The 27,031-nt window shown below is 36.3% G+C and overlaps 1 protein-coding gene across 14 annotated transcripts in view; it reads right to left on the reverse strand.

Moving 5' to 3' along the window:
• The window catches only part of PTPRM (protein tyrosine phosphatase receptor type M), a 442,640-nt gene that overhangs the window by 36,653 nt on the left and 378,956 nt on the right, over window positions 1-27,031 (reverse strand). For all 14 annotated transcript variants that reach the window (XM_085573754.1, XM_021525191.4, XM_077784280.2 and 11 more), the window contains 3 exons: window positions 24,442-24,529; window positions 18,415-18,491; window positions 15,594-15,630 (listed from right to left, as the gene is read on the reverse strand). In XM_085573754.1, the coding sequence (XP_085429880.1) occupies window positions 15,594-15,630; window positions 18,415-18,491; window positions 24,442-24,529 (202 nt within the window). The remainder of the gene's footprint in view (window positions 1-15,593; window positions 15,631-18,414; window positions 18,492-24,441; window positions 24,530-27,031) is intronic.

The following is a 27,031-nucleotide window of genomic DNA, read 5'->3' on the forward strand; positions in this document are numbered from 1 at the left end:
AGTTCATGACACATTATTAACATTACACTTGATCAACGACAAAAAAATAACAACATTCTTGCTTTAAGAATCCTGGTTTAATGGAGAAAATCTAGATGACTCCTCTGCATTCTGTCTTCATAGGACTGTGTGATGTTTCAATAAATTTAATCTGAGCATATTTTTGGTAATGCTGCAGGAAAGGTACACGGTCTACACATCTACACAGGTCTCATCCCCTTGCAAGAAGCCAGAATCTTTGAGACACTGTGGGGTGATGTAGCAAGTTTCTTTATATATTAGTTCAGTTTTCTTTCCCACAGGTTCACTTGAGATACAACACAGTTGGGCCCTACATTGTAACAGTCATTTCTTTTTGACAGCTCTGGGATAACCAGCAATAATTTAATCCTGATTTCTTTTGTCCCTATAGACTGCAAAATTTGTGCTGTGATTTAAAGATTCCAACATTTCCAATCCAGAGATCACAAATTACAACTGGGAACAGATCCTAAACACTAATTTATTCATGTAGAGTTTGAATTTGTCATTCTCCATAAAGAAAAAAAGACAATAAATTATAAGAAAAGAAATCTTTAGCAAAAATAATGGTTTTTTTTTTTGCAGGCCAGAGAAAGAGCTGAGCTATAACAAGTTTTTCAAGCTTGATTCTAAGTGTATTTCTACAAGAAATGTCCTATTCTGCAGTGCAGAGTATGCTCTTGTCAGTCTTACTATCCAAATAAGACAACCATAATTAAAAGTGCTTGAAAGGATTTCCTGCTCTCCCTTCATATTCTCACATGTTTTCTTGCTTTTTGGGTTCAATTCTTACATGTAGCCTCTAAACTTCTTTCAGGTTCAAGACAACAACAACAACAAAGAAAAACCAAAAACCACCCCACCCCAAAACATACGTTAAGTGTCAGAAAGTAATTCTTCTGCATCCCATTTTTCTTTTCTTTGTGACATTTAAAAAAATATTTTATGACATATTAATAGATTATTACTTGTCTCCAGCAAGAATTGAAAAGCATTAGAGGCTAGGTAGGGTTGTGGGATTTATTGTCCTGAAGAACTAAACAATTTGATTCCAGAGCCTTGTGGTAGGAGGAGAAAGAGGCTATAATCGTTCTAAGCATCAGCTTAACAGATGTGTGCACAATAGGCAGAAAGGTTATTCTCAGCAGTTGCCCCCTTGCAGGAGGAGAAGGTCTGAAGAGAAGGTACTGTGCTACTCGACAGAAAGCCTGCGGCACACCCCATTAGCTCCACAATACAGTACTTGGTATCAAAGATCTCTGCTGTGAAAAAAAAAGAGATCACCAACATACTGCAACCAGAAGATGAAAAGCAAAGGAAGATAAGAAAAAGAAATCAACCCTCCAAACCCCTAGCTAATTAAATGCATTATTGAAAATACTCAACAGCAACAACTGGTTGTGCGTATTACAGCCACTGGTTCTATTACCAGCAGTAGTTGCTGCTCTGGGAACAAAAACATATTAGATAATGGAACATCACACAGGTTTTATGAATGGTTTAGACAATTTAAAGCTGCTTTTGTAACCAGAGTTTTCTAGTTCCTCTATTTCTGCTTCCTATTGTGAAACCCACTTCTAAAAACTGGTATTGCTACTGGGGTATGTGATGAATTTGAATGTGATTAACTAGCCCAGAATATAGGAAACAATGTTCAGATGTAGGGAAGAAAGCAAGCACATAAAGAAACAAGTAAAGTCTGAATCCTGAAGCATACATAGCACTTACTTACATAGGACTTTAAAATCTGTGGGTCATTTTTCAATTTCTAGAAAAGCAAGCAGCTTAGACAAGGAACAAATAGTTTCTAAAATATTTTTCTAGCACAGTGTCAAATCCACAAACTAACGTTTGGCCCACCTGAGACCAAGTTCAGTGATAGATATTAAAGCTAGAAATGTGCAGAAAATCAACAGATAGCCTTTAGCTCCAAAAGCTCCCCAGGGATAGTGCATGGGCACTGGAAGCCATAAATATGTGCTGATAGAGGCAGCGGACTGACAAGATGCAAGACTTATACCTGCAGCAGTTAAATTCCATCTTGAAAAGAGAGCAGAGATACCTCTTACAGTGAGCAGCCACAACCACACTGCATGAGGAGGTGATTATAAAATGGTCCCTTCACCTGCTGGTTACTGCAGCTTCTGGTAGCAATGATAACTGCCTTCACTTTTTACTGAAGCAAAACCTGCTGCTTGCTGCTGTGACTGCCTACAGCTGGATTACTGAAAGACACTTAGCTAATATACCTACTTAGAGGGAGCTGCATTTTAGCTCTCATTCTTTTACTATGTATGTTTCCTTCAAAATGAACTTGAGATACAGTAAGTGTTTTTCTATTAAGAGATAGGTCTGCACGGCAACAACAATAACAACAAAAGCCCAAAAGCAATGACTTCCTTTGCAACTACAGTGTCAAAAACCCCCAAACCCAGTATGTAGCAGAAATTGTCTAAAATACACTCAAAAGCATAAAACCAGAGAGGAATAGAATATTGGGAGAGGACGTAGTAGATAAAAAAATTTCAAGAACTCTTGTATTCCTAATAAAACTTTTGGGACAGATGTGGCTGTTAGTAGGATAATTCATTTCACAGGAGAAGAAAAATTTAAAATTTGCACTGCCAGTCCAGAGATCTGACAATCCATAAGAACATGTTATTAGCTCTTTTAACCATGTTAGAATCTGGAGGTAACTACCCCTTCAGAAAAAGGTATGCAATAAACTGCAGCTGTCACTTTGCACTATAAATGTCACTGACTGCAAGCACGGGAACATCTCCCATGACCAGAATACATTTCTTCCCTACTCAATAAGGCAATGTGCCCAAGATTTTTACCAAAAGGAATCTGCAGGTGCATCGTGACATGACCAAGCTTTCATGACTGTTCAGTTCTGTTGGTCTCCCAGTTACCTCATGGGAAGCTCATCACTGGTCAGCAGCTCTGCAAATCTGGACACCTCCTTAGGTGACCAGGTATAGGCTAAGGAGTCTTAAGATTGAATCCTACTTTTCCAGAAAGTAACCCGTCTTCATCCTTCTATCTAAAATAGTCAGCTTACTATAGAAAAAAGGTACAGATCCCAGTTGTGCTGACTTAGCCACTTGCAAGATAAACTGCTGGTTCAGTATCATTTATAATTCCATGGCCAAACAGCAGTACAGCTGTTGCTGAATTATCTCCACCTTCCCAAATGAGCTGGTTTCTGAATGGAAGGTACTTTTAAGATCTGCTCAATTGTTGATAATCTGATTTTTCAGGGGCAGTCCTCACCATGTGCTTGTTGAATAGTTATGGTAGCATGTGTTGAACTTTCACTCATGCTTCCAGGAGCTCTTAAGGACTTAATGCCTCTGTGAAGTCCAGAACAAAACTCTGCTAAAACTTCAAAAACTCAGGAATAGATTATGCAATCTCTTCTCTCTCAAAATAGATTTAGACACTTGTTTTATATTGTAACATACACATTTAACTTTAAAGAGCATCTTCAAAGGCACAGTATGTGTGTTCCTATTATATGAACAATTTTGATATCTGAGATAAAGCTGAACTCAAGATATCACTACACCATATGGGCCCACTGTTCACCACTAGCTATCAAAATGAATACAGATCAGTCTTTTGTGGTTTTAGGTCTCAAGAAATAATGATGAAAGAGAATCAGGTCACATAACCTGGAAGTCTTCTAAATAATAAAGTCCTCCCAAGTCTGTTCCAGAAACTGAAAGAGCATTGAGGGTAAAAGGTACTGCAGTGCCATCCACCTGGTCACTTCTACTGAAGTCTCCTCCAGGCCTATCACTGTAAGAATTAGCACACTAAAAAGCAACAGACATTTGTACAGGTGAAACTTGGCCACTAATGCTTTGGTGTTATTTATTAATTGCTAGTTTCTAGCTGTCATACACATTTTATGTGCTAAAGAATCTCAATGAAATAAATAAAACCCCTGTAATGAGCTGAAAACAATTCCATGTTTTTGCTTTTATCCCTTTATTTCATTTGAATTCATATTTAATTCCAATGTTGAGTGTGATGACATTTGAAAACCACTTTCTAATTTTAGCCTTACAAGTATTAATTATTACATAATCTTCAACAGGGCTATATTGTAATTATACAGCTGTGCTGGATTTCCTGATAAAATCTTCCTTACAAATGTCTCTTGCCAGGGAAAAAATATAAATAAACAAAGTTGTGGATGGCTTACCAATGAGGCTGGTTCCCTATATATATGAGACCAGCAAGGATGCCTGAGGCTACGGCTACTCTCATGTGAGGTATGGAAAAATCTTCTGCCCCAATCTTACACCTTATTTTAACAATTCTTTCATTGTAGTAGATTCAGAGATTGCACAGAGAGAATCCAACTGCTTGCAGAGGCAGTAATGGCCTCATAGTCAGCTGAGAAAAGATACCATTTTGTAAGCAAAAATTCTACTAGAACTAAATTCACAAGCAAATAGAACTGTTTCTTTTCTCCTAACACTAGTTTTAACCCAGACTTCAGAACACACCATGCATATCAGATACATCTGAGTTGCAGCCAGTCTGCCATTTCTTTTTTTGGCCTTTTGCAACTATATCACCTTGTAATGCTTACCCCCAAAAAAACAGTATGCAGCAACACTGTTCAACAGTAAGTCACCTCAGCTATACTCAAATGGGTTAATCAGGACTGAGATACAAATTTAAAATGTGTTTTTCATTATTTCCTTACTTAGATGGATTGTCAATAAGAAACAGATCTGACTGAATCCTGTTAACTTGACATTTCTGAAAAATGCTGCTTATACAGCAAGCTGAAATGCTTTATTGGGACAAATCCTGCCTAGTGCAGCTACTGGCAATGTAGAGGCTTTCTACTGTATCCTTTACTCTGGAAAAACACAGCTGTCTCTCATTACCAGCCAAGGGACAGCACAGTGAATAGTAATTGGCTGATTTTCAAGCACAAACTGAATCCTACCTGCTTTGAGCTAGCCAGTCAGCCAGCCCTGCTGCCCACACTGCTATATGTGAAAATTTGCTTTCAGAAAATGAAATGTTCAAAGTGCTTTCAAGTCCCATTAGCTTTCAACAAGGCTTAGATTACTAAGTGACTGTGGAGCATGTGGAAATTTTATGTATAGCTCCCACGAGACTGACCAGTGCTTTGGCTGGCTTTCTATACCACCTATTCCTATATTTAAGGAGTCAGTACTAAACCTCTTACAGGAAGAAGAATAGGAGAAGATTGACCTGTAAATTCTCCATCTCCTTCCAAAAATAGAAAGAAAACAAAAACATTGCTATTTACAATGTACAGTAGTGGGGAGCCAGAGTCTCACTGTTTTATGAAATAATGCAAGTGTTTCACAAATAGCTAAAATAAAAAAACCCTCTATTCTGAATTCCCAGATTAACAAAGAGATACTTAAAAATATTATTCTTTGAGCAATGATAATACTGATTACTCCAGAGATTTTTTCATTTAAAACTGCTCATTTCATAAAACTAGATAATTGATTTGAAAATGCATATTTTCTAAATGCATGTATATTCACATACACATCAACTGTTGGCAAGAGCTGGATAATTTTTCTTGTTGGCATTTCCTCTGATCCTATTCTGCAACAACTCTGTGGCTAGTCAGATGGAGGAATGTGGTATTTATTCTCTGGAGTATCATATGGCATTTTCTTTATTGCTACAGATCTAATTGGGCTGGAACAGTGCCCATCTCAATGCATTATTTTGTCTGCATTATGGTACTATCTAGAAATCCCAGTCTGGGACTGGAGCTCCATTGAAGCAGAAGTGCATCACGTACATAATGCCCATGAATACACAAAGGTATTCATGCCCCTCACAGTCGTAAGAAGCCAAACACATTGAAAGACAACAGAAGCAAGGTAGGGTTTGAATGACCTGAACAGTCTTGGTACAATACACAGAAACCACAACATGACAGCTTCTACCATTCCTGAATAATCTTACCTGCTCCTGCTCCATGTTAGTATTTCCACCATCTTCAGAAACAGGTCATTGCTGAACTTATTTTAAAGGCTGTGACCACACTTTATTTGTGCACTCTTGACAGGTGCTATTTAAGATATTTTTATAACACTACAGCTAATGCTGCCAGCTAAGTTTCCATCTAATAAAGTGTTATACACTTATTGATTGACATTTCTCCACAGTTAGATTTCCAATACTAGCTCAGTTTGTTCTATTTGAACAAAATAAAATGAAAATGTCATATGGTTTCCCAAAGAATAAATAGTACATTTCCACAACACCTTTTGACTACTCAGAGATGTACTGAAAACTGGTAACAGAGGAACTGGCAGCAACAGAAATTGTCCAGATTTAAACAGCCTGAGATGAGACAAAGCTGAATGCAATAAAAGTGGTGTACATAGTACTACTGTCCATGTATGCACCCTTACATCACTCAAGAAAGCTGTTTTTTTCTGATCTTAACTGCAGGAAACTAAAAAAAACCAACATCAAAACAATGTAGTTGTAGTTGAATGTTGTTCATCCAGTCTAACTGAAGAACTCTTTCTTTCATATAATTTGCTTGCCCCACAGAAGAGATGTTAAATGGTCTGTTCCTTTCATTAACATTTTCTCAGACTGTGTAAATCCAGTATCTTCCAAATTCTGAATTACATGTAGCACTCCTGAGAGTTAGGAATTCCCTAGTGAGGGCTATGTGGGATACGTGAATAATGCCAGAGCCTTAATCTTTACCTCACAGCTTTTAAGACAATACTGCTAGACAGTGGCTTGCAGAGAGTGTGTCTCAGGGTTTTCTTCTATGGAAAAGGAAAGGTTTGAATAATGTAGTTCTGACTAGAGGCCTTGACATATTTTCCAATGCAGTGTACTGTCTATAGTGAAGTAGGTCTCACTCATACATGGACTTTCTCTCTATGTACTACAGATATTTTAATTCCTTAGTTATAGTCAAGCATGTGAGAAGAATGATAGGTGATTCATCTGGGAACCTGAGACACAGGTATGAATACATCAGATGGGACAGTAATGAGAGGTACTGGCTTTCTGCCTGAGGTCACAGCTCTGACTAAAGGGTTATTCCAGGAGGCTTGAGACCATGGTTCAAACCTGAGCTGTCTTTGTGAGAGCAGTCCAACAGAAAGTTTCAGTTGCTGAATCAGTGGTTTCCACCAAAAAAGCTGTTTGTTTCTAATTTGTGCATTCTTCTTAATAAGTGTGATTTGCATCATAGAAATATGAATACCTATTAATCACTCATTCTAAATAGCTCATCTGGGTTTGGAAAGACTAACACGTACAGATTTTTTTTTTTTTTTTTGTAAAAAACATGCTGCATCTAACATTTCCAAAACAAAAATCTTAAGTAATTGACTTGTTGGACTGGGCTCTTCATATCAACTTGTAATGCAGAATCAATTTTGATGATGGATGAGAAGTTTAAGATCATTTTATCCCCTTCAGCAGAAGGTTCCTTAGGGAATGGACAAAAGAACCTAATTAGTCTTTTGCATTTATACTTTCTATTTCCATGTTGAGTCATTCATAAGCATCAGATTGTAATAAAATCATCACTATTCTCTAGCTCAAAAATATGAGTTCATTTTGGCTACTTGTTTCTTTTATTTTTCCCCAAGGACCTTATTGTGAAGGAATGTTGCTCATGCCTGTGAGTAAGATATTCAGATGCTGTATTTTTTAAACATGTACTGGGAGTTTAAGAGCATTTACATGAACACTTTACCTAGATGAACAAACAAGATAATTTACTATACATTAAAGCGTAAGTAAAAATGCTAGAAAAAACTTCTGTCATAGTTTTTTCTCCTGATAAGTATCTCATTAGTGAGACATATCACTTACAATGTATTTTTATATTTAAGGGTAGAGAACATTGGTACATTTATTTCTTCCTCACAGAAATAGTCAATATCAAACAACTATTAGTCAGATGTACAAAAGTAATTAAATACAGATGTTATTTTATATTTTAAAATTATATTTTTCTTTTCAATGTCAAGATAATTATGATTAAGTATAAAATCTGTGTAACCAAAAATTCAGCACTATTATTTGTTGTTATTTTTCGGGACCACCTGGTTATTTTCACCCCTTCGAATAGGAAAGGGCAATGTTAACATTTTAATTCTGTTTTTTTATTATATTTAATGGGAGACAGCAGTATTTGATGTACACTGTAAACAAGGAATGCCATTCTAACATGCCAAGTGCATTTGAACTCAGTATAGACATAATACATGAAGATGCTTGCAACAGAATGAGATTTAGAAGCAGCAGAGGGAACCTTCACAGTCTACATCTGAATATGCAACTGCATGGAAGAATACAGATGGACAGGGAAAGAAATCAATCTAATAAGCTTGTATCTTTTCTTGTTTTTAAAGGCAGTGCTTCAAAATCACCTGGACTGTCATGTGCATTGGTGGCCATATCAATATACAGATTTCAGTTGCCACCAAAGGATACATAAGAGAGAAAAGACCAAGAGACTTCAAAGATTTGGATATCGTCACAAGACAGAAAACCAAAACAAAACAGAAACAATCAACCAACCAAAAAACACACAAACAAAAAAACCCCAACTCCCAAAAAACCCAAACCATCCGAAACAGCCAAAAAACCCAAAGAAACCCCCAGCCTTCTTTCTTGATACATTTGTTTCTGAGATACATTTTGTTTTGTAAATTTGCTGCACTACTTTTTTTTTTTAATCTACCAGATGAGAAGAACAAAAGCCTTCTTCCTCCAGACTGCTGGAGACCATCTGGTGAATAAACTTCACAGAAATATGATGCCCCTACTATGTGATTTTTCTGACAAACTAAATTTCCTGGCCTCTTTTCTGCTTTAGCACTAGGCTTACTTGATTAACAGGTGTTTTAACAAGACTCTGTCTAGCACCTCTGGGTGCTAGGTACCCTCCCCACCAAGCCCAATTTATGACTGATTTTTTGTCAAAGATGGAAAACTTCTTATCACACATGAGCTTTTCATAATTTGCCTTCCTCTAAAATACAGTCATGCAGGTGAATTTGTATGGCTGATGCGGTATACATCTTCCTTGAACAAAAAATGGATTCTAGTGCATAATATAAGCAATTAGTAGCCAGAGCAACCCTAAGAGATGGTCACCTTTATAATGTTCTTTTTGGAAAATGTTTGATTCACAAGGACAGTGTGCTCAGCTCTTGAGTTTCAGAAAGATGACAATTTCCCTGTTTGCAGAGTATATTTTAAGTTACATATTTTTGAAGAGGACAAATACATTACTTTTCACACCATCTTCTATTTTCTACACTACAACCAAGAAACATTTTCCTTTTGCCTTATTTGCCCCTTATTATTTACTGCAGACTCTCATTTCTCTTACTTCTTTATTCTGATATGCAAAGATCTGTTGTAACTTTTCTAGTCTGATTTTCACAACACAGAAATCAAACCAAGATCTAGTCTTTGAGACAGAGACCTATATATGCTCTGAAGTCCTTTATGTCTGATTTACTGAAGCTCAGTCTGTGTGGGGAAGTGGAAAGGAAGAATTGCTTTTTCTTCCTCTGTGGCTTTGACAATGGAATACAGAAAAATAATCATTTTTTCAAACTTGTTTCATAATCCACATTGACAAGCAAATGAAAAATCAGCTTGCATGGGATTTAAGAATTTATATTGGCAAATAAATACTAAATAATTATTTATATAATATATAGACCTTGTTTATACTTTCAGAGAACTTCCAAAGGTGTATGAAAGGTGGGCAAAATGTAGAAACACATGCGAAAAATGCAAGTGGGTCCCCCTAGCAATGAACCTATCAGCAGTTTTCTAACATTGTTCCTATTTTACTTGGTCTGTGAAGTAAATAAATCTTCACAAAGATCCAGGGAAAGGAAACACTGCAACAAAGTCTAAGTCAACTTTATATCAGAAAACCATACTATCCCTGTATTTACAGCCTTCCACCTGAATGGGTGTCTCATTCCCTGCACAAATAAAATACCCCACAGTTGATTATGACATAGACACAAAAATACAGAAATCATGAAAATGGTGAAGGACAGCTGTTCTGACAATTATCATTAAACTCTCCTATTACAGATGAAGAGGCAGAGAGAAACTCTAGTATTGTGATATACCATAAAGTGGTAACTTGTAAACAGCATTGACTTTGATGGCTACCAAGTTTTTAGTACACACTGTTTGTTTTTGTCCTCAACACCAGTAAAGTACAAATTTTTAATAGCTACTCAATCATAATAGCAACCATGAGTCTTTCGTGGGTGATGGTAGCAAGTGAGCTAAGGTGAATTTACCATATGACTTCACAGTATAACCTGTAGATGTCACTTTCACATGTAAAGGGTCTATTCCTTCAGCACATGTTTAGGTAGGGGCAAAAAGTAACTTCTTTTTCGTTTGTCACCACTACTGCAAAACAGGTGAACTTGGTTATTTAAAACCTCACCTTTCCAAAGGGGGACTGAGAATGGGCTCATCTCTCTGACTGAAGACAGATGGCTTCAACCACCTTTTTAATGTTTTCAAGATTAAGAAGTAAAAACAGCAGCAAAATCAGTTGAATTGTCAAGACTAACACAGGTACACAGAATTCAATCACTTAGTATATACACCAGAAAAATAGCCTGGCTGTTTTCAGTCCCACATTTTGCAAAAAAAAGACAGCATCTATGAAACTGAAAAATTGTGGCCAACTATTTTGCCTTGCTATTATTTAATTCTCCCTGAAGTAATTTCATATTTTATTATTCATCTGAAGGCTAAAATCATAGAAGCAAAAGTTTCTTTGTAAAGAGAAGTGTGGGGCTTCCACACTGCTGTAGTTGTGACAACTTTTTGCAACATAAAAACAAAAAAAATGCCAAGGAAGTTAAGAATATTGCTATTCAATGCACTATTTCTACTTCAGATGCCTAAAAGGGAAGTTTCAGTTTGAAAGAAAATGTGTTTTTGTTTCTGAAAACTCTTATTAAAATGTTCACATAGCGCACAGAGTTGTGCATAGAAGAAAGACAAGTATTTTGCAGAAAAGAGAAGGAATATGAAAGGGGTTATTAGAGAGGAAACATTATGCTGTTGGTAGTGAAGACTGTAAACATTTTCCTTGTAAATATTTATTTTCAAAAGTTTCTAACTTATACCTAAAACCTCCTCCTGACTGAAACTTGGCTTGATGTCTGTCTCCCTAATAAGCAATACAGAAAGCAATTTTGCATCTGCCTTACAACTGGATACAGAGAAAAAAAAAAAGAGGCTGAAATGCTACACTGCAACATTGTACCAAAAATGGTTTTATTTTCAAGAATAAAATAGTTTGATTTTTAACTTTTTACAGTCATTAAGATACACTCTGAAGTATTTCCACAAAACAGATCCAGCTGCTCTGCATGCTGCATCAAGCAGAAACAATCTGAACTGTGGGGAGCATTCAGAAGTCTGAGATGCACAAAAGAGCATACTTTATATATAAAGACATGCAGCCTGCATGTGAGATATCTGCTGTTTCACACGACTGACCTGCTTGAAAACCTGCCCTGGTGGAAATGGCCATGAGTAATGCTGTAGAACTGTGCTAACATTCACTTGTCACTCATCATTTACAGCTGCTGCTACTGTGGAGGAGGAAGCATCCAAAATCCTTGACAGAGACTCACTAAAAGAAGCTACAACATAGCTCAGTAAACTACCTGAGCTTCAGGAGACACAGAAAAAATAAGTACAAACCCAATTATTTTTTTCCTGCTCAATAATCAAGGTGAGACATCCTAGATCAGAAGTCATACAATAGTCAGAACAGCCAGCACTGTGTGTGAGAATAAGAACTGTACAGATATTCAACCTAATGCTCTCACAGAAGGAGCAGGTTAAAATTCATTGATTACATAACTCCTGCAAAAAATTAACTCTTAGCTGCCAATAAATTGAACAGATCATACAAGAGCACGATATTCTCCTATAGAAAGAATTTTATCTATGGGAAAAAGGCATATATAAAGCAAAATAATGAGTTTTAAATTGCACCAGCCTGCTGGTTTTGCATGATCCATTATGCTGGCTTTTGACGAGGGATTCTTTTTAATCATAGTGACTCAGGTGCAGATCCCATCTGTTGATGCCAATTACAGCAGATCACCAAAAGTCTTTATCAGCTGTAAATTCAGTCTACCACTCACATTATACTTATCACATAAAGGAAAATTGATATTAATTTAGTAATTGAAATTGCACACTCTGAATGTATTACTCTTAAAAGCTGAAGTAAAATAATTTTTGATATTTAGTTGAGAAAGCCTCCATTAAGAAATTCTTTTAAAAAAACGTTTCATGCTGTAATTCAAGGTAGCAGCAGGATGCTGTGAATGCCAAGGTGGAAAGCTACCAGTCTGCACGTCAAACTCTGGTTAGTATGGAAGACAGTAACACTTCAATAAACAGGTGATTAGGCAACTCCCAGCTCTGTTAAAAGCAGATTGGTAGTCTATTACAAACTGATTAAATTTGCCACTTCTTCACTTCAAACAATTATATTTGCTCATTAACACTTGATATGTTGAATGCAGCTTAAGAACATAGGAAAATTAAATATCAATCATTCTAACTCCTCAGAGATTTAAAACTGACTCACATAATGACATTTTCCTTCAAAGAACAATAGGCATGTGCACCTGTGAAAGCTGCTGTGGAGGAGAAAAGGGAGGATGAGAAAAGTTATTTAAAGATTGATGAAAAGTAGCTATCAAGGGAATGAAACATGCAGCTTAACTGTCGTGCTGCACTGATGTGTTCGTACATACCTGATGGAAGTGTGTTCTAAAACTGAGCATGAACATCGCTGAACACAGCGCAAGCTGTGGCACACGACATGCTTGTTAGTAAGGCTGACCTAGAATAGAATCATAAAGTATCCTGGGACCTACAAGGATCATCAAGTCCAGCTCCTGGCCCTGCATGCATCAGCCCAAGAATCCCACCATGTGCCGGAGAACGTTGCCCACGTTCTCCTTGAACTCTGGCAAGCTTGGTGCAGTGACCACTGCCCTGGAACATACGGAGGTATACCCTGACATGTGAAACAAGTGTTTCTTTCATAGTTAATGTTGAGTCCTAAAGGAGTTCTGGGGATTATTCCCAGTTACTTTATCACCTTTGCAAAACACAGAGACTGCATCTTACTGGAAGTGTTTATCAGGAAGCTTTGTCAGGAAGCTGGGATACTGGAGAATAACACTAACTTGCCTTTAAACAATTGCATCCAGGATATGGCAGAGAACCATGAAAAGCAGTAGAGTATTTTTAACCCTTTTGTGATGATGGAAAAGCTGAGATAGAGGAGGGAAAAGAAACTTTCTCATTATTCTTCATCAGGCCACAGACAAAACCAGACAGAACACACACTTTTGAGATTACTGTTCTTCATTCCTACAAACTAGAGGTACAAACTATCTTTCCAACTGACCTTAAAAAGTAAGATGTTAAAGATGTAAACCACAAAAAACACCATAACCAGATAATTTTGAGCTTGCTGTAAAATGCATGCTTATTTTAAAATTAATATTACATTCTTCAGAGAATCTGTTTCTTACTCATTACACCATGGGAAGAAGGGGTTAGGCATCCCTATGTTCACTTAGCTGCACCTACACTAAAGACATTGATGTGACCTATCCCCAAAATTGACAGCTGCAACAGTTATATATCCTTTATATCTTGGAAGAACATTACCCTCTACCCCTCTTATTCTCTTTCTTGACTAGGTACTTCTTGACACCATATGAGGAAAAAACACAGCAAAGAAACTGCTGGGACTTGCTGGTGGATGTGTTAAATGGACCTTCAGCACATTATTAATACATAATTACATACTTGGTTTTAAGACCTGAAAGTAAAAAACTTCAAACTTGATAACTGCTATTCAATTATTATGATGATTGTGATAAAAATGATGATAAAAATATGATAAATATTGTGATAAAACAGTATTTAAACTTTAGGTGGGAACCTATGATAAAGGAGATCTTCTGGTGAACTTCCTGATGAAAACTTACTGCAAACTACAAGTTAAAGGCCAACTGCTTATTCTTTTATTTTATGTTTCAATTAAAAGTGAACAACATCATTAGGTAAATGTTAAATGGAACAAACCATTTCTTCTTTGAAGAGGAGGGTGTAAAAATCCAAAATTAATAAATCAAATGCTGCATTTTTGTTCCTGTCTTCCTATCTGACTTGTCTGTAGGGACTGTGGTCTAAGGAACATGGTGGGTGGGTAGCAGAAGTGGAAGATGAAGCACTCTTACATGGCTCATATTCTAAGATCACAAATTCTGAAAGTATAAAACTCTGGTCCCAAAGTGTAATGTTGACACTAGTGAATTGGTTCTGGAAATAATATCTGTGCTCTGCCCCACTGCCATCTGACATGAAGCACAACCACATTTGAGACTGTGGAGAGCTGAGGTACAGCAAAGTATAGATATTAAAACTCCCACTGGTTTAAGTGGGGACTGGAGGCAGCAGACTCTGGGATATTTAAGAAACAACTTAAATCACAGCAAGATGCCTTATTTGACACGGTCAACATTTTATTTGCTTTGATAAGAAATCATTAAAAAGTATGAGATGTCTAAATCCAACACATGTTAAGATTGTTCTGAGCATATAACCAGTACTCCAGCTGGGTCCCTTTAAAGGTTAAAATAACATCTGTGGGTGGAGTTCATCTTTTTCAGATCCACGGGCAAATGTAGAAAGCTCTGCCACAGGCTATCTATTACAAAAAGGATTCCCTCCAATCAGTGGAGGAACAATAAAATTTTCAAACATGCTATCCAAGCATAGGTAGGAGATTGGCATATTGTTCAATATTATGACTAAGTAGTCAGAGAGGACTCATTCTTCACATTTGTTCCAGCTCTGAACTTGACCAAAAAAATAAATAAGGACTGCATCAGAATTCACAAATTATGTCTTTGAAGACAAGTACAAATTGAAAATAATTTCGTTTGCTAATAAAAGAATAGTCTCTTTTTCTTGAGCAAGCATTTAATGAAAACTGCCTCTGTAGAAGCCTGTGATGAATCCTCCTGCCAGTGTTTAGATGTCTTTTGCTCCTTTACCAAATGTTGCTAGCTGAAGAGTTTTGTATTTTAAGGATCTGGAGTCTAATGATCATTGAACAATTAAGAGAACATACATTTTCATGACACTATTGTCTCTCTGAACAGGTACAAAACATTTCTACCATGACTCATTTCTTTTTGCGTGAGTAACATAATGCTGAGTAACTTCTTTGAAAAAGGATGCATTTAGCTTTTTTACTCAAAACCTGTTTTAACACAAAGTTAAAGGACTGCTCACTTGAAGTACCTGAAAATTCAGTAATAATTCGGTTTCCTTGCTTCTACCTAAGTGATTGAGCCAACTCTACCTTGGATATTGACTGTGGCAACAATTCATGTTAGAGAGAATGCACTGCAATCCAAGTACCAAAACCTCTTAGCCTCACATAACAGGAAAGGTGATAAACTTACCTTGTGTAGCAATGTAGTGATTTGGTCTATGATAACCCTAGAATAAATTGAAAGAAAAAAAAAATCAGCAATTTGCACCTTGGCTATGTTCCTATGAGTGAAACTTCATTTAGGATAGGATTCAGTATATGTCACAATAGTACAAATATAGTATTAGATGCAAAAGTTCTTTTCACTTGGGAAAGGGCAAGTTAGAAGGGAAACAAAAGCAAACGTGTTTTCTCCAAAATACTTAAGTTGCAGCCTTGTACATTAGGGGCCAGAAGTAATATGTTCCTTCAGTCCCTTGTTGGCTCTGTTGAAAATGAACAGCATGAAATCCTCTCTAGCTCTTGCAGTAAATGGCATCAGGTGCTCATAAAGTCTGAGATATACCTTCACCTATAGATGTTGACTGCAAATCCTATCCCTTTTTTAACAGTTAAAAATTTTCAGATTTGAAATCAGCCTGGGGAAGGACATGGTGTTCACTCTGATCATGGTGGTTTGTTTATGTTTTATTTCTCAACAGTAAAAAGGAGAATAAGTTATTTGATTACATCATTTGTTATGAACATACTTTTTCAAGAAGAACATAATACAACTCTGATGACAAGAGCAGCTTAATCACAAGTTGGCTAAGCAATAAAGACCAACACCCTGTGCATTCTTTGCAACATGGAAAAGGTTGCCAAAATTTAATGATAGCATTTTTATAGTATTTGAATTTCTGATGTGATGGGAGTGTCACCAGATGTTTAGATCATGTACCAGTATGCTGATCAATCCAGTTGTAGGAGTGTTAATATTTGAATAATGGTTATGATGCATTGTCAATTATCAGCAGGAAGAACTTAAGGCTGTAGCATGCATGCCATTGCAATTTCTTTGTGAAACAGCAATGGGAAATGCAGTGATACAAGTGGGAAAGAATCAAAACAACAGAGTCTACTTTGAATATTACAGAAAGGATGACATGAGTTACAGAACTGATTTCTTTACATGACACTGAAGCAAAATTTGGAAGTCTGTGAACTAAGAAGTGTTCAGAGAGCTACAGAGCAGATTTTTTTCCTGCTATGTGTTACCTAATCCTTAGTGCCTGGGATCAAACACTTCCATTTCCCAGTGAAAAAAAGCATGGGAAGAAATACATCATAACCATTGTGCCTATGATGGTGCCATTCCCATATACTGACAGCACAACAACTCCAGTAATAACTGCATGCAAGAGCAAAATTAATGCTGCTTCTGTAGTAGAAAATTCAGTGTTTCCAATGGAAACCTAACTAGCAAGATTATAAACAAACATGCTCTGTTTTGTGGCAGAGTTGTCTTTGGAGGTTGCCTCTAAGCTTTGCAATAGAGCCATCTGCTGAGGATGAGGAAAAGACATTTTTTGTTCTTGGGCACTGCTTCTTCTAGGATCACATTCTCTCCATGCTTTTGTACTCCATAAGCAAAAAAAAAAAAAAAAAAAAAAAAAAAAAAAAAAAAAAGTTTCTATGCAGATATCTATCAACATTTTATATGAAACTGTATAATCCAAATCTTTATTTCTCATATCTCATAATATTTTAGAGTAAGATCCAAATCTGACACAAGAACATACTTCTAGCCGAAAATGAGAACAATCGTGAATGCTGGAGAAAATGTGAAAGTGAATTTAAATCTAAGTCCCCAGTGTGAACTCTCTCTTTCCTTTCATGACAGATTACTCTCTTCAGAGATTAGTGTGGCATATAATGAAATATATTTCCATATGTGCCTTCACTGCTTGGTGACTGTGCTATTCTTTCAAAAAGCAAGGGACTGAGTAGGAATCTGGGCTTAGTCTAATGATTCTTGAATGCACTTATATAAACATCAGTAACAAGAGATATCTTCAGAAAGTTCCTTCAGACTTCATATTGTTACAACTGAAGTGCCTACTTTTCTTGTATAGCTCTAGTTCCTCCATATTCTGAGAAAAAAAAATCTGTTACATTCCTGTTTCATACTAGTAATTAAATTTGAACTGCAAAATCTGACACCATTTTTCAAAGATATAACTGGTGAACAAGAAATCCTTAGCAGGCACAGTTTCCCATGAAGCAGCAATTGTTTTACTTAGCCTAAAATTCATGTGAACAGTAAAATTACTAACTTTGCTATCCATAGACTTCTGGCTTTAGACAAATAATATTGACTTTTTAATGATTTTCAATTCTACTTTTGAGCTCATTCTTTCAACCAAAAACACCTTGTCTCTTAAAGAATTTATTTTAATGTAAAACATTAAGTTAACATGATGCAGAATGAACAAAGAAGCCACTTTCAATAATTAAACAGCCTACATATTTAATGAAATGTCTTGCTTGCATTAGAAATACTGGTTAACAGCTGCAGAATATACTTTGAAGGCGACTTAAAAGTGCAGAGATGACAAGAGACTGCAAATCTCTGCATTAGGCATTACAGAGTTTTGTCACATTAATATGCAAACAGCTTTCTTTTAAATGTGGAATGATGCCAAGCTGTTGACAGAAAGAGAAAATAACATTTTGCCAGCCCATATAAGCACCAGCAGGCAAAGTAGCCATACAGTGTTCCTGGCAAGGTTTCAGTCTAGCGGCAGTTGGAGGAAATGACTAATTTCATTTACTGACTGACAAACCTTTAAGGGTTTTCTCTTCTTTTAGTGCACACCTAGCTTCCAAAGATAGCACTCTCCAGTGTTAAACAGTGTCAGCACCTGTTATTAGTTGTGGTATCTATTATAAATTGTGAATACTGTGAGAATAAGAGTTCCCACTTTGACTGAACACAACATTAAGCTTGTTGACTACATCAGGATACGCACATCAATATAATTCCCATTGATGTAGTCGGAACTTGTTTCTCCTTCAATAGGCTGCAATCTCACTCGAGAATGATCATCTGAAAAGGGAACAATGGAGAGGAAAAAAAAGTAATTAAAGATATATTCAGTAACACAGGCCTAAACAAAATATTCCGTTATAGTCAAACTAAAGCCTTAGCAATTGCAACTTCATGCTTATTTTGTCGGACATGAAAACTGTATCTACATTTAATTCTCATTTCAGTCATTCACAGGCATTCCAAATCCCCTCTAGTTTTCAGTATGAATTTCCTAAATCTTATAATGTGAAACTCATTACAGTTATCACTTTTGCCTTGACTCCCTGCTTTTGTCAATAAAATAACATTACGTTTTCAAAGGTTTATTCATTTGGAAATGCTTCTGCCAGTACTGAGGAGGAGTTGAAGTCATTCAAGACATAATGCCACCTCAGAGTTTTTGAAGGAAACTCATTATCTTTACAGTAAGAGAGAAAGCAAAACACAGTAATGGCAAAACCCAAGCAGTAAGACAATGGCTTTGTCACTTAATTTTGCTCTACTGTGGTCATCTATATCTATCCAGGACTGTGAAAACACTTCCAACTTTATTTTCTAAATTCCATTATGAAACATCATGGCATGAATTAATCTCATGACAGCTGCCTCATCTTCTTTATGATATAGCAGCTGCTAGAGCCTAGTTACCACTCTGCACAAGAATATCTGTAAACTGGGAGGGCTCCTTCTTTTCTGAGACTTTGTAAGCTCCTCTTGACTCTCTTAGTTCAAAAGCAACCACAAACAATAGCTTTTTCCAAATGCTGCACAAGTTGTAGATAAAACAATTTGAGGGTAGGATCTCAAGGATGAAGAAATGGTAAGCAGCCACTTTATTGCTGCTTTGTTTATGAGGTACTCTTGTTAATTAGATACCTGTGTATTATGGTTTTCTGCTTGCCTGCTGAGCTAATATTACTTGCAGCTGATGATAGACCTACATGATGGTTGTTATTGTGTTGTAAATGTAAATAATCATTAAAACACCCAAAACTTCCCAACTGTGTTCTGAACAGCTATTTCTGAAGCTTTAAAATTCCTAAAAGATAGCAGACAAATGAAAGAGCATGAAGTAGCTTAAAAACCCAATATCATTATAAGTAGCATAATTTTGGCCCACATTACGGTGGAGGAAGACCAGGGTGCAGAAGCACTTTATTTAAGTGCTTCTTAAAATAACGTTTTAGAATTACAAGTCAAGAGAGAAACTGGTCAAGGTGAATTCTTTACCTCTTCCTCTTATGCTCCAAGTCTTAGGAAATAGCGATCTCAGAGCCTCATTTATTTCCCTGGGATTCCCTTGGGAGAGAAAAAGGGCGTGCTACAACCCCAGCATAGTAAATCAGAATGAATTAAAATTCCATTTCCAAGTTCCACACAGGTCTTACATTTCTATTTTCTTTGAATTATTTCATTCAACAGTCTTCAAGAATAAGGTTTTCAAACATGCTGGAATATTTGAATCAGTTATGCTAATCAGGTCAGCCTCTTCAGCCTCTTTATTCACTTTTCCAAAAATAAAAATTTATAGAGTTGTGACATTTCCTTTACATAACCCCTGCTTGTCTGATTCTACCAAGCTTTGCTTATCCAAGTGCTTTGCTATTCTATACTTAATTAAGCTATTTATCAGCTTCTTCAGAACAGAGATTCGGCTCACAGGACCTTAATCCCAAAAATCCATCTTACTTAAGAAAGATACTAAGGAAGTTTCTAAGCTTCAGCCATGGCTGCTGCTTTTACAGTTTTGGGACCTGATCCAACTTCTGCTAAAGTCAGCTGACTCAGAAGTCAAGCCTGCTTGGACTCATGGCCTATCTTCATCTATATTTTCATGATTTCTCACATTGTTGCTTTGCCTTACAAGCATTCTAACCAAGACAACTCAGGCTATTAAGGATCAACTCTTTCACATTTCTTGAATTACAGAGGGCAAGGTTCAGTTGTCTAAGCACAAAACATCTCATGGCACTTTATATAGCCACCAGGATATACTACCTGGCTTTCAGCTGCCAGTGTGGAATAGCACATCTCCCATACTGTGCTGCATTCATTGGTCCTGCACGGAGTCTCAGGCCACCTGAAATAGCCTAATCCCATGTCTAGATTTAGGTAACTGAAACCCCTGTTTGATCACTTGCCTAGAAATACGTTCCATATTGGACAAAACAAGCTTAGCTTTTTCACTCTAAGAAACAACTTAAAAATGTAACTTCCTGTAATTTGACTGGTTTATACAATGAAGTAATATGCAGTATCTTTTAATTTCCATTATTTTGTTATTTTTCTTACAAGAACTCTTGCTTTGGATTAAGCAAAATAAAGAAGTTACTTCATACCTATATCTTCATATAATCTCTTTCCCTTTTATTTTCCTTATGTAAATTTTTCTTAGTACTGCATTCTTAGCTAAGTTTCTGGGAATTCTGGAGGTAATGGACTGTCCAATACCCATTTATTTGCAGTGGAACTGGAGTGACTCCCTTTTTTGATTGCTTTGAGAACTAAGTTAACTCCTTACTGCATGGCAACACTTGTTAAATCGAAAAAAATCCTTATGTCAACAAAGAAATGTTACTGTGGGCTTTGCTTATGTCAGATTTAAAACTAAGAAGTACACAAGCCATATTCTTCAAGACGTGTGTTGATTCTTAAATAGTCTCTAGATTAACTGTCTACATTTTTAAGGTACCTTTTTTCCTTTATTCTTCAGCTGGTCTTGACAATTTATACAGCTTTTAAATACTCTTTTTTCTACCTCATTGTTATTTCGATACCCTTCCACTTGGAGATCCAATTTAACTTTCCACTGATCACTTAAGCTTTTAAAATTATTTATCTTTGAATAAATTTGTCTTTGTGGAATATGGTAATAGATAACAAATATAAGCATTTTATCCTCTCTTGCCTCATGTTACCTAAAACATTCATATGCCAGCCTGCAGACTGGGATCTCTAACAAACCCCTTGAGCACCTAGTTGATTAGCATGCCTAGCCAATGACCCTTTCTGGAGACGTGCATTCCCAATTCTCTGCAAATCAAACCTTCTATAAATGTCTCACCTAAAATCTTTAGCTGCTTTTAAAAGCTGTGATCAATATTCTCTTCTCATTTAGTCAATATTGAGTTAGGTAAAAATAAATACAGAACCCCTCCCATTCCCTCAAGATCTCTCCTGAGGAAAAAACGAATAAATTTTACCAAAATCCATGCCTTACCCTACACAGTTATGGCAGAAAAATAATTTTTCTTAGGTGATGAAAGATTCATTTAGCAGGTTCATGCTGGGTATAGTTTGTAATGAGAAAACATGATTTTTTTTTTTTTGTTCAGTGAAGAAAGAACATGTTTTCTGTGGGTGACTGGACTGTGATCATGATTCAACTTTTTGTAGCCACTGTCATAAAGTGGGCAAGGCATATTTGTAGCCAATTAAATGAACATCACTTGGGTAACATAAAGCATACTACAATTTTGACAAGCTCCTGCAATGCTGGATGCTTGTTGCTATTGTTTAAGCTCCTCCTGAGAACAATAATGACTACAAGCAATAATATAACAGTAGTATCTTGGGAAAAATTAAAACAAAGAGGGTAAATGGATAGAAAAAAATCTGCTATGCAGAAGAAATATACATTTCATTATAATCATGTACCCATAGTTAGCGGCATCTAAACCACTATTTTTAAGTGCTTGAACATAGCATAAAAGAGCAATTTATTAAAATGCTTTTAAGCTAAAGCATATACTTTATACAATTATCTGGGACAAATTTTTAAAAGTCGACCATTCAAATTGTACCCTCAGAGTCTGAGAAATGCAGTTATTTATGTAGGAGAAAAACACATAAAGTAATTAAAAAGTTAACTACCCCATTTGTATACACATATTTAACAACAACAAATGACAAATTGAATGACAAACTGTGGGCAATTTCAACTTTTCTTTTAAGATAATGCCTTTAATTCTAGTAGCTCTTAATTTTATCTTGAGTTGTCTTTCACAGCCACATAAACAGGAAGTGTTATTGACAAAAACTCTGTCCAAATGTCTGCCTCTGCTAAATACTGAGGACGTTTCAAGTAAATTGAGATCTAAATGTCCTGAGTTATATTTCGCCTCTTAGAAAGCCTTCAGTATCACTTGTAATTGTCATTGATTTGTGTATCTAATATCTTTTATGTGTTCTCCTTTGGCTATTCATCACTCGATTACCTCAGACATGAAGCACTAGCAGCTTTCTAGCCTTCTTCAACCAAAGGGTGTCAAAGTTTAAGGCAATGTCTAATATGACATTAAAAGAGGGGAGTGACACACTAAACCTGACTACAAGATAAGATCTACTGCAATAGGCTTGGACTGGAAAAAAAATTCATAAAGCAAGGATAAGCATAAAACTGCTTTGTCTTTCTTATTTTTGACTTTGATATTTTTACTCAAATCATTAGCTGTTACTCATATAATGTATTGCTACATCCTCACAAAATAACAAGTTTGTTACATATTAAATATTGCTTGGAGGGAAATAAGCAAAACCATATCTAGTTAACTTATCTGCTTTTCCATACGTGGCAGGCCATCATGATAATCACATTTCTCTAGGAGATTTAATTTCCTTTTTCAGTATATAGCACAGTGTACATCCAAAATACACAGCAATACTATCATGTCCACTCAAGACCATGTGGCAGATAATCTCTTGCTTAATTTGCTTCTGCCTCCATGTGCATTTCCTGTGGATTCTCATTCTGCATCAAGCTACAGAGATGTTTTCTCTTTGAAGACAGTCTCAGCCTCACTGGACCCTATTCTCATCACTTACCACTAAACTGGGAGCTGTTTTCTCTAGACACATCACTGCAGAGAACCCCCTGAGGTGGTGATTCAGAAGCATACAAATGGGCTCTGTTTCAGAACCCTTTCTCTAGAAGACCTGTCCTTCTCTCTGTCAAATCCACTTGGTTCACTGATGAGGAAACCTAGGCAGATATGTGCCTGGGCAAACACCTAGGACAGGTACTGAAGTGTGTGCAAATATGCACTACATACTGCTTCCACAGGTCCTCCAAATGTTCAGGCAACCAGCTTGGCTTATTCTTCTCTGCTGGGTTCTTATGGTATCTGAACTCAGCAGTATCATTAAATGACCCCTCCTTAAAGACCACCCTTCATTTTCATGCTTACCAAACAAGGTGATGGCTGCTTATTTCTCTACTTATACCCTCTCATCGTTATCTGGCTGGCTGTTAAACTTAGATTTTAAAATGAAAAAACAGGAAAATGATCATCTCCTACATACACACTGAGAACTTACCTTTAAGTGCAACAAGAGCAGTGTGTAAATAATATAATTTTACTGACCTTGATATATTTCCTGCCTCCATGTTCATGTGCAACCTCTCTAGTCACAATGCTTTGGAACTCTCATAATGCAAGATTTAGGGGTCACTCACCATAGCCTGTTATCATCTCCTCAAGTTGATTATGAATGTATCTAATCCTTTTTAAGCCTAGAATTTTTAAGTAAAACATAAGGGTTACCTTTTTTCCTTGGAGTCTGTCTAGCATAAGCCAGGATAGTTGTCTCTGTTACTGTGGAACACTTAAGCATCAGTACTGTCTGCTCCCAAAATACCCATACCAAGGTATTGGTGTGGTCATGGGTAGTCTTGTGCTAAGCTGACAGGAGCAGTTTGGGACCTGTTAGAGCTGAGTACTGGTTAAAGGTGTTGTTTCCTTTAGCCATACACTGATCACAAGATGGAAGGTGACAGAAGAGCAGTTAAGAAAATGCATTAAATCTGACAGTTTTCTCAAGGAAAAAAAAAAGAAACATTTTCCTTCATTTTTATCTTCTTAATTATGGAAAAGGAATACAAGCCTGGTGTGAGCACAAGGCTGGTGGTCATTCTTATCCAGATCTGAAGGGAGTTAACGAAGTGCACAATTATGTTGTCAACACTCACATGCAATGATATTCCCATATCTATTTTTCATTCTGTTCTCATCTTTCTTAGCCGAATCCCATGGTGCAGACTGTCCTTCAAAGAAACTCTAAAAAAAGGAAAGAAAGTGACATTAAGAAAAGCATGCAGCAACAGCTACCTTATGGCTAAATGAAAGAGAAAGGCAAACAGTACTTGTGGGTATTGTTGTTAAAGTGTCATTTAAATTATTCATTTATTAAGCAAAAATATGAGTCTCCTGTTTAAATGGTATTTATGCATAGCTCCAGATGTTACTTAAAATTTGACATGAGATTATCTGTGTAATAGCAAGAAGAATTATTTGCAAGTGAAGTGCTATTCAACCTTTCCAAATCTGTGTTCTTGCAACACTAAGAGTCCTTCACTTGTGCTATCCGGATTCCCCATATAGTTTTCATACACACACATGAAGCTGAAGGAGCTTCATCACCAGTGTTGGAGCTGCTCCAGTATTTGAGTGTAGAAATTAAAGACTGTATTGATATGTTTTATTCTTGACATATCCTAAGTTTCATTTACTTGCTGGCAGATGACCTCATGGATCAAAACATACACAGGCATTTAAAAAACCACAGATTCAACTAGCACACATGCCTTTTTTTCTCTTAAGCACAATTTACAACACCACTATGATGATTATTTTCTCAGAGAATAAAATCAATGTGATTTTGTGAAAGATAAAATTCACCAAACTGCTGTAATTTAGCTAGTAACTTATGTAAATAAGAAAGTTGAAGGTGAAGAAAGTTTATTTTTACATTAATAAAACACAGAGGCTGCCAAAAGGGCAGCAAGCAAGTTGTTATGCCCTATATGACCTGTGCTTTCTGTGGTGCAAAAGAGCATTTGCACAATCTCCTAATTTATGCACTGTATCCATAAGTCATATGATGGAGATACATTTTAAAATTTTGTATTGAAACATTAATCTTCTGTTAAAAAATACTTTGTTGCCAAGGAAACTACTGGAATTACATCATGTTTATGACCAGTCCTAACTCATGTTTTTATCTTTTTGCCAGAATGATTAGTCCTTTCATACCACACTAAACAGAGAAAACACTGTGAAGTTTGTATCTCTTGCAAGACCTCAAGACATTGTAAGTGGTTTAAAACAGATAATGCCCATAAAATCATCTACTATTACTGTCTTTTGCCCTCAAATTTAAAAAAAAGTTGTTTTTAGAATCCCAATGATTTCCAATAACAAAGAGCATAAAAGTCAAACCAAACCCTTGATCTCTTGCTGAAGTCAATAGAACACAAGGGTGTTCAGTGTCTAAAATGGCTATTCTTTTCACAAGTTTCTTAGAGTGCTGGTTTCCAATTTATGATCTAGAAACTCCTGGGAATACATGGACTACTTCTAAAATGTTTATAAATAATAACTCAAGAAAACTGTAAGCCTTGTCCATGGCTTCAATTTGCTCTTCCTTCATCTCTCCACACTTCCTTTGAACATTTTTAATGGTTTGGAAACTGAAATTATTAAAACCCACTAATACAAATAAATTTCTCCTTACTCAGAACATACTATCATTGGGTACAGCTCTGAGAAACATTGATTGCTACAAGTAACCCTGTGAATCCTAAGATGATTTCCAGCTTTGGGGCTCTTTGCCAAAAAAGGTGTCAATCGTTACCTGATGATAAATTTGCCAATGGCATCCAAAGCAAGCAGGCCCTCCAGCTCTAGAGCACTCTCAACTCAGGCTGGATGGAAATTACTTTTCCAGTAAGTCTGACCAAACTGCATAAGAAATGACTCTCCGTGGGCAAAGATCTATGTCTCAAAAAGTTCAGACTCTCAGACAACACTGGGCGATGAACAATTAAACATGGTTAAAGGCAAAGTAGAAATTGAAATGGTTGGCAGCAAAGCTCCAAAGACACAACAAATGAACAATTAATCTGATCTAAAATTTGATGTGCATTTCACATTTCAGACAGCTAAGTAGACTACTGAAAATTCTAGTTTTTTTACAGTCCTTCTCCTAGAGACTAATGCACAGAATTGATCCATAAGACACTACCCAGCAAGTGGTTTTGAGTTTAATTCAGTAAGCATTACCTGGGCTGTTACAGAGAAAGTCCTGCTGACACAGCTTCTGAGTCTACACCTTGAAATACAGAAGACCCAAATATTCTCCAAGGGACATCTTGTTTCTCTCTGTCCCACTAATGAACTTTTACAAAATTGCTTTAAACCAATCAAATAAAGTAAATATCTGGAGGCAACTAAGAAAGATTCAGGTGGTGCTGAATTCAGGGAAGAAATACACTGGACAATGTACTGTTTTTGGAAATTCATCTCTGTCTCAGATGCAATGTACAAGTTCTACTTCTCACAAGTGTTTGGAACTTCTGAAAATAATAATTTTAATGAGCCTTGTAGGTAAACCATCTTCTAAAAATTTATCTGCAACAAAGATAATTATGTTCTTTAGAACATATATATATATCAAACCTCACACAACAGCAAAGACCAGGAAACAGATTTACATTTAAAGCTACTGCTTACTGACTTCACTTTATTAAAAATGTATCACAGAAAAGGAACTTCATATAT

Source organism: Lonchura striata, chromosome 2 (assembly GCF_050655825.1).
Source record: "Lonchura striata isolate lonStrDom1 chromosome 2, ASM5065582v1, whole genome shotgun sequence".
Classification (NCBI taxonomy): Eukaryota; Metazoa; Chordata; class Aves; order Passeriformes; family Estrildidae; genus Lonchura; species Lonchura striata.